The 12,896-nt window shown below is 38.1% G+C and overlaps 1 protein-coding gene across 1 annotated transcript; it reads left to right on the forward strand.

Annotated features, from left to right (window-relative positions):
- The first annotated feature begins 1,753 nt into the window (after positions 1-1,753).
- On the forward strand, positions 1,754-9,188 carry fkbp10b (FKBP prolyl isomerase 10b). Its single transcript, XM_041066900.1, has 10 exons — positions 1,754-2,128; positions 2,440-2,585; positions 3,382-3,571; positions 3,815-3,960; positions 5,168-5,357; positions 5,786-5,931; positions 6,396-6,585; positions 6,693-6,835; positions 7,357-7,520; positions 8,185-9,188. The coding sequence occupies exons 1-10, from the start codon at positions 1,932-1,934 to the stop codon at positions 8,377-8,379; spliced, it is 1,707 nt and encodes a 568-aa protein (XP_040922834.1). The 5' UTR covers positions 1,754-1,931; the 3' UTR covers positions 8,380-9,188.
- Positions 9,189-12,896: the final 3,708 nt, after the last annotated feature.

Genomic DNA, 12,896 nt, shown 5'->3' on the forward strand with positions numbered 1-12,896 from the left:
CTCTGGTGGTTATTATATACAAAGACTGCTTGAGAAGCTTTGTTTCACCAATAAGAACTGAGCAATAGCACAGGTGCCAGAAGAGATGATCCAAGTTACACTGCCAGTCGACCCACAGTTGCATTAAAGGAATATGCCGACATTTTGAGTTGAGGTCTCTTACAGAGATTTCTTTAGGGAAAGCTTCTGAAATCAAGCTTATTACGCAAAAAGGCCTAATGAAATTCCTCGTAGAAGAAGATAAGTGAAGTAGAAGAGGAGCAAATTATACAAAAATCCTAAATGACAACATTAACTAAATTTAAAATGTCAGTGTATCCCTTTAATTGTAATTGAACTACTCTTTATTCCCCAAGCACTGTCTAAAAACCTAAAATTACTCAAGGACAGACTTGCTTGAAAGCTCAGGTCACGCTGTGTTTACTGCCACAGTTTGTGATCACACATCGTAGTTGGACTCATCAAAGGATTTTGGCACCATTCACATACAGTGTGGAAGTCAGCTTTGTCTGGTCTTACAGGAAGGTAACCAGTGTTAGCTTTCAGTGTAAATACTCATGTTACTGTATATTAAAATACATATTAAAACATATCTGAATACCAGTGACTGTGTGATACTTTAAACGGTTCCCAACGTCTGTTGTGTAAATCCACATGTCGATAGAAGCAGTTTGTGCCTAGGCCTTTTTCTTGCTTTAGCAGAAATGCTGGTGGTGATGGTGTAGCTAGCAGATGAGGGCTTTGTCCAAAAAAAGGACAACCTGTGTGTGATTCTTTTTGGGGGGAGTTATTTTATTCATGTAAAATAGAATTTCTTGGCAGCATTTGTTTAACTATTAATCTTGTGTCATTTGTTGTGATAAAATCTTGAGTAAAAGTTATTGTTTGGATTCATAACGGAAAATTTAAATAACTAAAAGTTACAGATTTGATCAGATATTGATTTGATCATTTTTGCAGAGCTTTCCTTTATTTCTTTTTACTTGGATCCTACAGGTTCGTGTAGTTCTAAGAAAAAGCTCATTTTAGGCAACTCATTCTTGCCTGAACTTCACGGCATTGATGAAAACGCTGAAACTCTTGAGGCTCTCAGGCCACTTTACGGCTCCGAGGGGCTGATCCAGGGAGGCGGGTCTCTCTGCTCCCTGCAGCTGTGTACAGCTGTGCTGACGAGTCAAGCCGCGCGCACCGATAGGAGAGTCTTCTTTCAAAATAAAAGCGGAAAATGGACGATTTTGAAGATGACAAATAAGAATAACTAAATATTCAGTCATTTGAATGAAACTTCAAACAACAACAAAAGATGCCTATATCTTAGACACACTGTTTAGCATAAATAACATTTAATGAGTTCAGCTCAAAAAGAAGGTGCTTTATAATGCAATCAGAATTTATTCACTAATTTCTACAAAGCCTGTCACTGTTCTCTCCATATTCTAGTATAGGAACTAAATATAACTCACATTTCATTATAAAAATGGAAGTATGTGGAGGTAAAGAACTTGTATGTGTTACATCTATTTTCATTTTCCTCTTTTTTCCCTTATACTAACAAAACCTTTGCAACATGTTGAAACTGAGCTCATTACGTGACTTTTTATTTATCTATTTATTTATTTTAATCGGGACCCTCACACACACAAACACGCACACCTTTTTTAACGGAAGTAGTCCTTTTTTCTTATTGTGGTGAGTTTGAAAGAGGAGCTTCCCACTCCAAACATCCGACGTTTCTTCCCTCTGATTAAAAACTCTGCGCAGCAACCTGGGGACTGTCCACGTTTACAGCCGCTAGACGCCTCTTCCCTGCCCCACATCTGCAACCTCTGCGTAAAGAGCGCAGACGGCCATAGACCCTAAATTAATTTGTTTTATTATTATCGCTCCATTGTTTTGAATCCCTCTAAATTATCTGACTTGATTCTGTAAAGATGTTTGCCCGCTGCCTTGTCTTTTTCCTCCTCGCTCCCTGGTCTTCCGTGGACTGTAATCCCAGTCCTGTGTTAGGAGATGTAGTCGTGGACAGATACTTCATTCCCAAAATGTGTACCAGAGAAGCGAAGGACGGAGACTATGTTCGTTATCACTATAATGCCACGTTTGTCGACGGGAAAACCTTTGATTCGAGGTAAGTTCATTCGCTTTATGTCTGAAATTCTTCATGTATTAGTTTTAATTTTGTGTCGTTTGCTCGCAAAGTTGCTTTTTATTCTGCACAGGCCCTAAAACCAGATGCAAAGCCCGGCTGCAACAGCAACGTCTTTAGGAAGTGTAGGAATGAGAAGCTGGTGATTTACACGTTAAAACAAGTTTGCAGTAAACCATATGAAAAGCTCTACATGCGGCTCTTCGGATGTAGTTCTGCGAGCTCCAGACTTTCACGTCCCCTTTAAGTGGACACCTCCTTTGTCTTTGACGTCCTCTCGGTTTCTTTCACAGCCATCAGAGAGGAGTCGCCAAGGTCGGCCTGATAGGTGAGGGTCGCCTCATCGCTGGCATCGATAAAGGTCTGCAGGGCATGTGTGTGAATGAGCGCAGGACAATCACCGTCCCGCCTCACCTGGCCTATGGAAGCACCGGTGCAGGTAAATAAAAAAAAAAAAAATTTGCATTGCAAAGTACATTTTATTTTAGGCTGATCCTTGTTCATTGGAAAGTTGTTTGTCCTCTCATCATGGCGGGATTACCAACCAGGGAAAGTGGACAACTGTCTGGGGGCCCCAGAACCTGAAGGCCCCAGGATTTCTGTTAATTACTTAGATTCATTACAATTTTTTACAAATGTACCCTCAGGTGGATATGATGCTATTTTATAGAGATATGTTGAAGATTCTCAGTCATCTAGATTATGATTATCCAGGAAGAGCTGAATCAAGGGCAGCTGGACTTGGTTGTAGGTGTTGAAGACAAATCTAAGGCACAGTAGAATTTCAGAGTTGAAATACTGGTTCATTTCTGGGACTTCGGGCAAAATGAGTTGGAAAATATTTGTGTCTAGGAGCTCAAAAGGGGCCCACAGCTCATTTCTGCCCTGGAGCCACCTAGTGGGTTGATCTGGCTCTGCTTTTTAGAGTTTCTGTTGCTGTTTGGGTGACCTTTAATGGCATCTGCAAGTTTTGAGCTCCACTTGACAGGAAAAAAATCCTGCTATAAAATATTAATGTTATCTCCTGTTGTACTCATATATGAAAATGTAATTATTTAACTTTCTGGGGGAAAAAAGCTGTATCTTAAGTGGTAAGTCAGGAAGTAAAGATAAGATAAACCTTTAATAGTCCCACAATGGGGAAATTGCACAAATTCATAGCATAGATCAGTGTAGATAACATGTACAGTTTGGTTTAGTAGTCACTGCTGTTGACTTTATCTAATTGTTTTCAGGTGACGTGGTTCCTCCTGATGCCACCCTGGTGTTTGACATCCATCTGCTGGATCTGTGGAACAAAGCCGACCTGGTCGTCACCACGACCATCAGCACTCCCAGGGACTGCAAACGCTCTGTGATGCGCACTGACTTTGTGCGTTACCATTTCAATGGCACCCTGCTCGACGGCACTGTCTTTGATTCCAGGTGAATTCTGGTTTGTTGGTGTTTGTTGGAGACGTTTTTCATTCAAAATGAGATATTTACTGAGTGATCTAACAAAGTGCTGACCTTTTTTAAGAAGCAATATTGAATGAAGTTTGTGCTTCAGGCTCTGAAACAAAGCCCTGTTCGAATGACAGCTCTTTTGTGTTTTGTACTGTGTCATCCAGGTATGTTGTGTGTGTGAGGTTGTGTGTTTGACTTTGCGCTTGTATGAGCCCCACACAGCTACATCAGGAAGCAGACCCACGACTCCTTAGTGGGCGAGGGTTGGCTGATTAAGGGCATGGATGAGGGCCTGCTGGGCATGTGTGTGGGAGAGATCAGAAATATCGTCATCCCGCCCTTTAAGGCCTACGGAGAGAAGGGATCAGGTGAGTACAAATGACAGGAGATGAGAAGGAAAATGAGCTGGTTAAAATAAAAGTGTGGATTTATTATTCCTGCTTTGAAATCAAACCCTGAACACCAGCAGATCAGAGGACAGAGAAATAAAACATTATTACAATGGACAAAGATTCAGCAGGCAGACACCCCAAATCACATCTTATCATTAAAATGCCTATCACAGGTCACTGTGAAAATACTTTTCTTTTCATGGCACTTGTTTTATGAGGAAGAAAATGCATTTAACACATTTGTTAGGCCTCAAGAATGGACACTGTGTTTTGATGAGAAAACTGAGAATGTAAACAAATGTTTGTTTATTTATAAGATATTTCCACAGAGAAACTTAAAAGTGGAAATAAATGTAAACCATTTCAAGATTGTCGGCCAAAGCTTAAGATCAGCAAAATAATCCCATAAATTCTGATTTAAAAATCAGCATAAATATTACCAAAATACTCATACATTCAAACCAGCATTTTTTTTCTTTTATTGCTTTAATTTGGGGTTTTTAAATCTGAAAACAGCACATGACAGTGGCACGAATACAACATAACAGAAGGAAAAGTTGTCATGAGGCACCTCCACATACAGTATACAAATTCAGATTTCCAATTATTCCATATTTAATCATGGAAGTTACTTGTTCAGCTTCTTGTTACACATAGATGCACACATACCTTGTACCATTCTACATCAAAAATTTCAATATTTAGCTCAGATTTTTTTTTTTTTTTTTTTTTATGTGTAGTTTTTAGTTTCCTCTGCTTTCCCCTATAGCTCAGTAAGATGCAGAGCTGACCCAAGGTCTGACTTGGTTGCAGACATTTGCAGTAATTTTAGTAATAACTCTCATCTGTGTGGAGGTCAGACCTCATCGCTTTTATAAAATAGTTTCTTAATTGGAGGTAGCTAAAAAATCTTGATTTTGACCATATTTAGCAAAATGAACAATTATTATTTTAGATTCTGCTCAATATATAGATCAAAAGGTTTCTTTGCATTATGTTCTGTTATCTTGTGTCTTGTAAAGGTGCTCATACAGCAAAGAGAACATCAGTTTTATAAACACAACAGAGTCAACAAGTAATTGATAGTGTAAAATAATTTTGGTCAAAAATCAATTTAAAAAAATCTCCAAAATAAGATTCCCCTTCAGTGAAGTTTTCAAATTCTCCCCTTTCTGCTAAACAGGTACAGAGATTCCCTCCCAGGCAACTCTGGTGTTTGACGTCCTGTTGGTGGACATTCATAACCCAAAGGATAACATCACCATCGAGAACCAGGTGGTGCCCGAGTCGTGCACTCGCAGGTCTGTCGTCGGAGACTACATTCGGTACCACTACAATGGTACCTTCCTGAACGGAGTCACCTTTGACACCAGGTGAGCTCAGGTCTTACTGACAACGAAGATTGTAACTGGATCACTAGTTAATTTGGGTGGATTTCACATTTTCTTTCACAGAAATAAAAAATTGTATTTCTGGCATTAAAATCAGACCTGGGCAAATAACGGCACGTGGGCCGCCTGCATCCATACGTAAAATGTCACGCTTTTGGCTTTTCAATCATTCAATCAAGAACTTTATTTGTCTCCTGGGGGGGCAATTCAATTTTTTAAAATAAAAGCCTCACAGCTGTATTGCACGCACGGCATGAATATTTTTTCATTTATATTCTAATTTATGATTGGCCTCACGCACAAATTGCTGGGTGCGGCCCGTCGGCCGTAGTTTGCCCAGGCCTGCTTTACATCAGTTTCTAATAAAATCGATGCATCGATGATCTGTCCCTGTCTGTGACTGCCCACAGCTACCAGAGAAACAGCACATACAACACCTACATCGGGATGGGGTATGTGATTGCAGGCATGGACAAGGCCCTGCTGGAAGTCTGCGTTGGGGAGAGGAGGAGGGTCACCATACCCCCACACCTGGCGTATGGAGAGCAAGGAGCAGGTGAGTTACTGAATCTTTTCCTGCAGCTTAATTAGTTTTGATAAGTAATCAAATACAAAACATTTTCTTTTCCTACCGTCTCACATTTTAGGATTTGCCACTTTTTTGTTTTATTTCATTGTGAATTAAATGTATTTTCATTTTGGACTGTTAGTCAGACAAATACCAAAACAATCCAATCTGAAGATGAAACTATAATGGCCATTTTTCACTATTTTTTTACATTTTACACAGTAAAGGATTAATCACAGAAATACTTGAGAGATTTATTGATTATGAAATTATACAGTAATCATTAGTTGCAACCCTATTAAATGTTAGCCTGGTAATCAGACTGACAACACACAGATCACACTGTATGTGCTGTAATGAACTTGTGATCTAGTCTAGTTTCTGTAAATACATCTGAGCATGAACACTGGGAGTTACCAAAAAGAGGAAATGGTTTTCTGGGGTCTTTCCAGGTGATGTCATCCCTCCTTCAGCTGTGCTCGTCTTTGACATTCACGTCATCGACTTCCACAACCCCAACGACACGGTGGACATCCAGATCACCTTTAGACCCGAAGTGTGTAACGACACCACCGCGGTGAACGACCTCGTCCGCTATCACTACAACTGCACCCTGCTGGACGGCACGCTGCTCTTTTCCTCGTGAGTCACCCAAACACACCATCATACCGTGTTATTGTAATTTTAGATCAACATAAACATACATGTCCACTTTCATTTGTCCAAAACGCAATCAACATTGTCTTCAGACATGACTACGAGAGCTTCCAGGACGCAGTGCTGGGGTCAGACAAAGTGATTGACGGGTTGGATGAGGGTTTGCGTGGCATGTGTGTGGGAGAGAAGAGGGTGATAACAGTCCCCCCTCACCTGGGCCACGGAGAAAAAGGAGGTGAGATTTCAACTCCATAAAAACCAAGAACCACCATATATCTAATATCTTATTAGATGACATCTAAAACATATGAACCAGTTGCTTGTTGAAGTTACTGTATACTTTAGAGATAAGATAAACCTTTAATAGTCCCACAATGGGGAAATTGCACATAGCATTTGAATGTTTAATTGAATACATGTGCTGGATCAACCATGATATAATAACAGTATCAGTGTTTTTTATGCACTATATGACTCAGTTTATGTTGAACTCTGACAGGTTTCTTAAAATCCTGTGCTACATGTCTAAATTTGAATTGAATTATAATTATAGTGGTGACTGAAAAGGTGTAGGCTGAACCCATAGTGTATTTTAAGATGCCTATCTGTCTCATAATACAAGATTTATGAACAAGCTACACTGTCCTGACAATAAATAAAAAGGTGATTGTATTTACACATGTATACTTTTCACAGATACTAAGAGGAAAACCCAAACTTTAGCAGTGTCTTTCTTGTTTTCTGTCTGTCTGTCAGCCACTGGTGTGCCGAGCAGCGCCGTGTTAGTTTTTGACATTGAACTGGTGAGCTTTGAGAAGGGAGTGCCCCCTGGTTACCTGTTCGTGTGGCTCGGGGACAGTCCTGCAAACCTGTTTGAGGCCCTGGACATCAACAAGAACGAAGAGGTTCCACAGGAGGAGGTAGGCTACTGCTGACAATCCGATCACCTTCATTGCCAGAGAAGAGCTTTGTAACTGTAGCTGTTTAGATTTCCACGTTTGAGCGCTCTAAGGAAGCCAGCATTCACAGGACATCCTTAAAATGCTCAGAAAGAATGAGCATTTTAAGAAAAGCATTTTTGAGCATAACTCCATCTGCTGATAAAGATCATATGATCAAAAGCTCCAGAACAGCCACTAAATGAACCTTGAAGAAAGTCTTGTCAACCTTTTAAAAGTTTAATTAATTCCTGTAAACTTGTAGGGGTAATAGTAGTAGTGGCAAAAATGTGAATGGGAGATCTTAGCTGCAGCTACTGGAATAAGTAGGGCATTGATTAATCAAGAACTAATCATTAATTGACAGACTGACAAAATATTAGGCTATCCCTGACCTTAATCACATATTGACCAGTTAATTCCCTGAACTCCTCCAACCTAAAAGAAAAAGAAAAATCAGAATAATTCTAAAATACGATTTAATTAATGATGTTCAGTATGTTTTCCTTACAGGTTTTGCTGAATCCTGAGCTATGGCATCTTCCATGTGTGCAGTTTTAGGAGCTGCTTTTTCTCTCTAAGTTGATGAAGCACTCTGTTATCACGCTGTTATTAATCAGTAATATTCCTCTTTGACCATTTTTAGTTTGGAGAATTCATCAAGCTGCAGGTGGCAGAGGGCAAAGGTCGTATAAAGCCTGGACTGACCATGGAGCAGATTGTTGCAGACATGTTCCAAAATCAGGACCGAAATAAAGACGGCGTGATCACAGCCAGTGAGCTCAAACTGAAGGTAGAAGAGGACAAGGAAAGGGAACAGGCGAGACACGAGGAGCTGTGATGAGGACAAATGTTTTGATTCCCTCTCAGGGATACAACCCCAACACCTTAAAAACAAGCAATGAGAGACTTTTCCTATACAGCATCAAAGTTTTAATATAGGACCGTTTTTTTTTTTGAGATGACAAGAAAATAGTGCAAAAGATCTTTCTGTGGAGTTTTGTGTTGTATGAGTGTGTGTGTTTGATAGTTGTATTTCATAAAACCAAACAAGCACCTTTATTTGTCCCTGAAAGCCACATTAATTAAAATGTTTGTAAGAAAAAAACATGGTTGAAGTTTTTGTACGACTTGTATCGCTGCATAGAAAATCTGAAATAACTGCATCTGAATTTACAAGAAGAAAGGTGCCCAAGTTTTGTTTTTAAGCTACACATTAAAATTCACTATCTCACACTTTTTTGGTGCAATGTGCAAGATTTCTCGATGTCCACTTTTTTTTATAGGACTTGGGGAATGCTAGTGCATAACACTGAATTATCAGCAGTTAGAGTTGTACTGTGAGTTTTAAAAAACTATGCCACATACTGGTGGTTAAGAGATTACAGCCAACACTGAGAATCTGAAATAACCTCAAATAAATAAACCTTTGGTGCTAATTGATGATATCTTATAAAAATGTTAAATTGGTTTTGGTTAGGATATTTCTGTCACCGGTATGTGGCATATTCATAACTGAACTGAACTTCTGCATCCTGCACCAAAAAGTCTGGTATACTCTGACTTGAACATGCAGCTTAAAAAAAAAAAACACCAGGAAAAAGCAATGTTCTTTGTGTCCTATCAGTCTGTAATTTAAGGTCAAATTAGTAACAGTAAAATAGCCATTTTAAAACTTTAAAATACTGATATTGATTCATTCCTAACTGAAAGAATTAAAAAATGACAACATGATTCAGGACTCTCAATCTAAGGACCATCTCAATGACATAAGACTGCATTGCAAAAAAATATTAGTAACATAAAAAGATAATGTCAAAAAATGTGTATTAAAGGGATAGTTCACTTAAAAAACAAACAAACCATACAGTATGTTTTACATCAAATTTGTGTTGGAGACATGAGTTATTAATAATACTAAATAAATTAAAATTGTATTTTTAAAATTGTAAACTATACCTTTTGCTGAGAAAACAACACTTACAAGCTCGTCCATATTCATCTTTTCTTCTACGTAAGTATTAAACCTATAGTAAAGTGCAGCTAGCTCAATGTTAAGTCTTCCTATATAGCAGCCACAGTGTTTCAATTGAAAGACAACACTTGTTAGGAACATACACACATATCAGATTGTGTATTCCCTTCTTGAAAATACTACTGAACTGTATAGTTTTCTGTTTGATGCTGGTATTACTATATTTGCCTTCACTGTCACAGGTAAAACAATGGTCAGAATTAACTTGATTAATGACTAATAGCTTACAGACTGAGCATCATTGTCAACTTACATGCACCCTGGAAGTAAACTGATGATCTATGTTTACAGGTACAATATGTGTAGCCTGGAGCATCAAGTACTTGCAGTGTACACAGAGGTAATACACAGTACACACAAAACACACCAGAACAGCATTAATATGAAGTAAAAGACAGTTCACAAATGTGTTATGCCTTTGCTTGTTTGTTTGGTTTATCAACATAAATGCCAAATTCTGAAAACCTTAGGTTGTAAATGAATGACCTAATTTAGATTCTTTAAACCTTTGAACTACAGTGTGTGTGTGATTTGCACCATTAACCACTTCAGTGGACACAGAGGTTAAAAAGTCCAGCTTCAAGGTCTGATTTGAGGTAAGTGATGATGTGTGATTGTCCAGCATGCAAGCTTGTGAGTGGAGTGAACAAGTCCATCTCTGAGACTTACTTGTTGTCTCTCGATGTAATATATCTGAGGATGGCATTTGGAACGTCCAGTGTCTTGTCTTTCACCAGTACGATGTCAAAGGAGTTAATATGCGACTCTTTCCTCTCGTCCACCTGAGAGACACAAAACACAGACAATGATAAGCCAATGGCTACAAACTCAATGTGTTGATCTAAGAAATACCAGTAACAAACACCAAACATTAGTCCATTCAACCAGCGTATCCCTCACTGTGGTCTGACCTGGTCATTCAGGAAGCCGACAGTCAGGACGTTCTGGGGCTCAGACTCTCTGTCAGCCATGGTCAGGTCTCCCAGAGAGTCTCCCAGCAGCTGCATGTTGGGTCGGCCCTGCAGCTCCCTGAGGCCAGCAGCGTGTAACAGAGCACCTTCCCTCTTGTTAAAAGTGTGGATCAGTTGGCCCTAGAAGGCTTGAAGATTCTCTCACAAAGATACTGAAGTTTGTGGAGTAACATCATGTTAATCCTTGTAATGACTGACATAAAAATGTGTGCAATACAAAGGTGCAATAAGCAGTGACTATTACCTTGGTCTTTATTTGCAACCAGTAGAACAACAGATTAAACTCAGACTTCCTGAAGAAAGGTAATATTATGGGAAATATACCAGTGATATTGCTCTGTATTTTACTTTAAAATTATTCTTTTCAAGACTTTTGCTGCAAATATGTGCATCATGTTTATAATGTTTTGTTTGGTCTATTTAATGATGTTACCAATTATGTTGGTAATTGAATTTGATATTATTTCATTATTATAGTATTTCTTGCCTTGAAATCGATAAATTTGTGTGAAAAAATTGTATTGGTATCATTTGTGTTTATCACCAACAGGGAGAGTCTTGTATTTTGCCCCTTTGCTATTACCTGTTTTTGTGCTTTTAATATCAGTAAAGTTGGCAACTCACAGTTTGGTTGAAGTCCATACAATTGGAGATGACATGGACATTGGGATGGAAGACAAGGCTCTCTGGATCACCTCCTCCGGAACGTCTCCAACACCAGCCGAGAAGATCAACAGAGGAACCTGGCGCTTGTCCAGACGTTCAAGAAATTGGATATGATTAACATATGATTAAACATATGAACCAAAGACTATCCTTTGCCAGTATTGGAGATTCTTCCTATATTTTTTGTCAAGAAGTAAAACAAGAAGTTAGATTGATGTAATGTTCAATGATACCAACGTGTACCTGAGCATAGTGCTAGATTGGGAGAGCATGTCTTTTCTGATCCTCTGTTGAATCAGCAGCTCATGAACTTTGGTCCACCTGTAGAGAACAGCACAAGACAACTTCAGGACCTAGACCATCCTCAGCTTTAATTCCCTTTTCTTTAGTTCACAGGACATTGAGCTTATCCAAATTCCAAAAACTGAAAAAAAAATTGCTAAAGAAAAAATTGATTACGAAAGAAAAAATTAATTCTGCACTTTTTTGTTAAAAGAAAAGCTACAACCACAATACATATAAAGTTTATATTTACATTATTAGCTTATCCTGGAATGAGCTAATTTTGTGAAACAAAGTAATGCTTGAATGTTTGTGAATTTTGTCCTCAGACCTCTTTGATCAGAGCAAAGTTTGTGTTCTTTAAATGGACCAGGGCCTCACACACTCACACCTGATTTTCACCCCACTGAATGAAACATCTGACTCTATAGCCTATTAAGTGAACTGATAATTCATGAGGTTCACATACATTGTCCAACAACATATTGACTGTTAGATCATTTTGACCAAAAAATGCACAAAATTGTATTATATTGTGTTTTCAAGTTATTTGTTTAAATATGACTTTAAGTTGATATATTTTGAAGCCTTACTATACTATGATGTTTTTTATGACATTTTGAGGTCAAAAAAAGTTTGACTTAATTTGGCCGAAAAAAACGCCTTACTATACTATGACGTTTTTTATGACATTCTGAGGTCGAAAAAAATTTTGCCTTTTTTTGGCCGAAAAAAAAACGCCTTACTATACTATGATGTTTTTTATGACATTTTGAGGTCGAAAAAATTTTGACTTTTTTTTGTCCGATTTTGACGCCTTACTATACTATGACGTTGTTTATGACATTTTGAGGTCGAAAAGAATTTTGACTTTTTTTTGGCCGAAAAAAAACGCCTTACTATACTATGACGTTTTTTATGACTTTTGGAGGTCGAAAAAATGTTTGACTTTTTTTGTCCGATTTTGACGCCTTACTATACTATGACGTTTTTTCTGACATTTTGAGGTCGAAAAAAATTTTGACTATTTTTGGCCTAAAAAAACGCCTTACTATACTATGACGTTTTTTATGACATTTTGAGGTCGAAAAAAATTATGACTTTTTTTGGCCGAAAAAAAAAACGCCTTACTATACTATGACGTTTTTTATGACATTTTGAGGTCGAAAAAAATTTTGACTTTTTTTGGCCGAAAAAAACGCCTTACTATACTATGACGTTTTTTATGACTTTTGGAGGTCGAAAATTTTTTTGACTTTTTTTGTCCGATTTTGACGCCTTACTATACTATGACGTTTTTTATGATATTTTGAAGTCAAAAAAATTTTGACTTTTTTTGGCCGAAAAAAACGCCTTACTATACTATGACGTTTTTTATGACATTTTGAGGTCGAAAAAATTTTT

Source organism: Toxotes jaculatrix, chromosome 21, assembly GCF_017976425.1.
Source record: "Toxotes jaculatrix isolate fToxJac2 chromosome 21, fToxJac2.pri, whole genome shotgun sequence".
NCBI lineage: Eukaryota > Metazoa > Chordata > Actinopteri > Toxotidae > Toxotes > Toxotes jaculatrix.

Excerpts from the sequence above, each read along its gene's own strand:
- fkbp10b (XM_041066900.1), top strand. The coding sequence starts at position 1,932 with ATGTTTGCCCGCTGCCTTGTCTTTTTCCTCCTCGCTCCCTGGTCTTCC. Across the intron at positions 2,586-3,381 it reads CTATGGAAGCACCGGTGCAG|GTGACGTGGTTCCTCCTGAT; the intron begins GTAAATAAAAAA and ends AATTGTTTTCAG. Across the intron at positions 6,836-7,356 it reads GGGCCACGGAGAAAAAGGAG|CCACTGGTGTGCCGAGCAGC; the intron begins GTGAGATTTCAA and ends TCTGTCTGTCAG.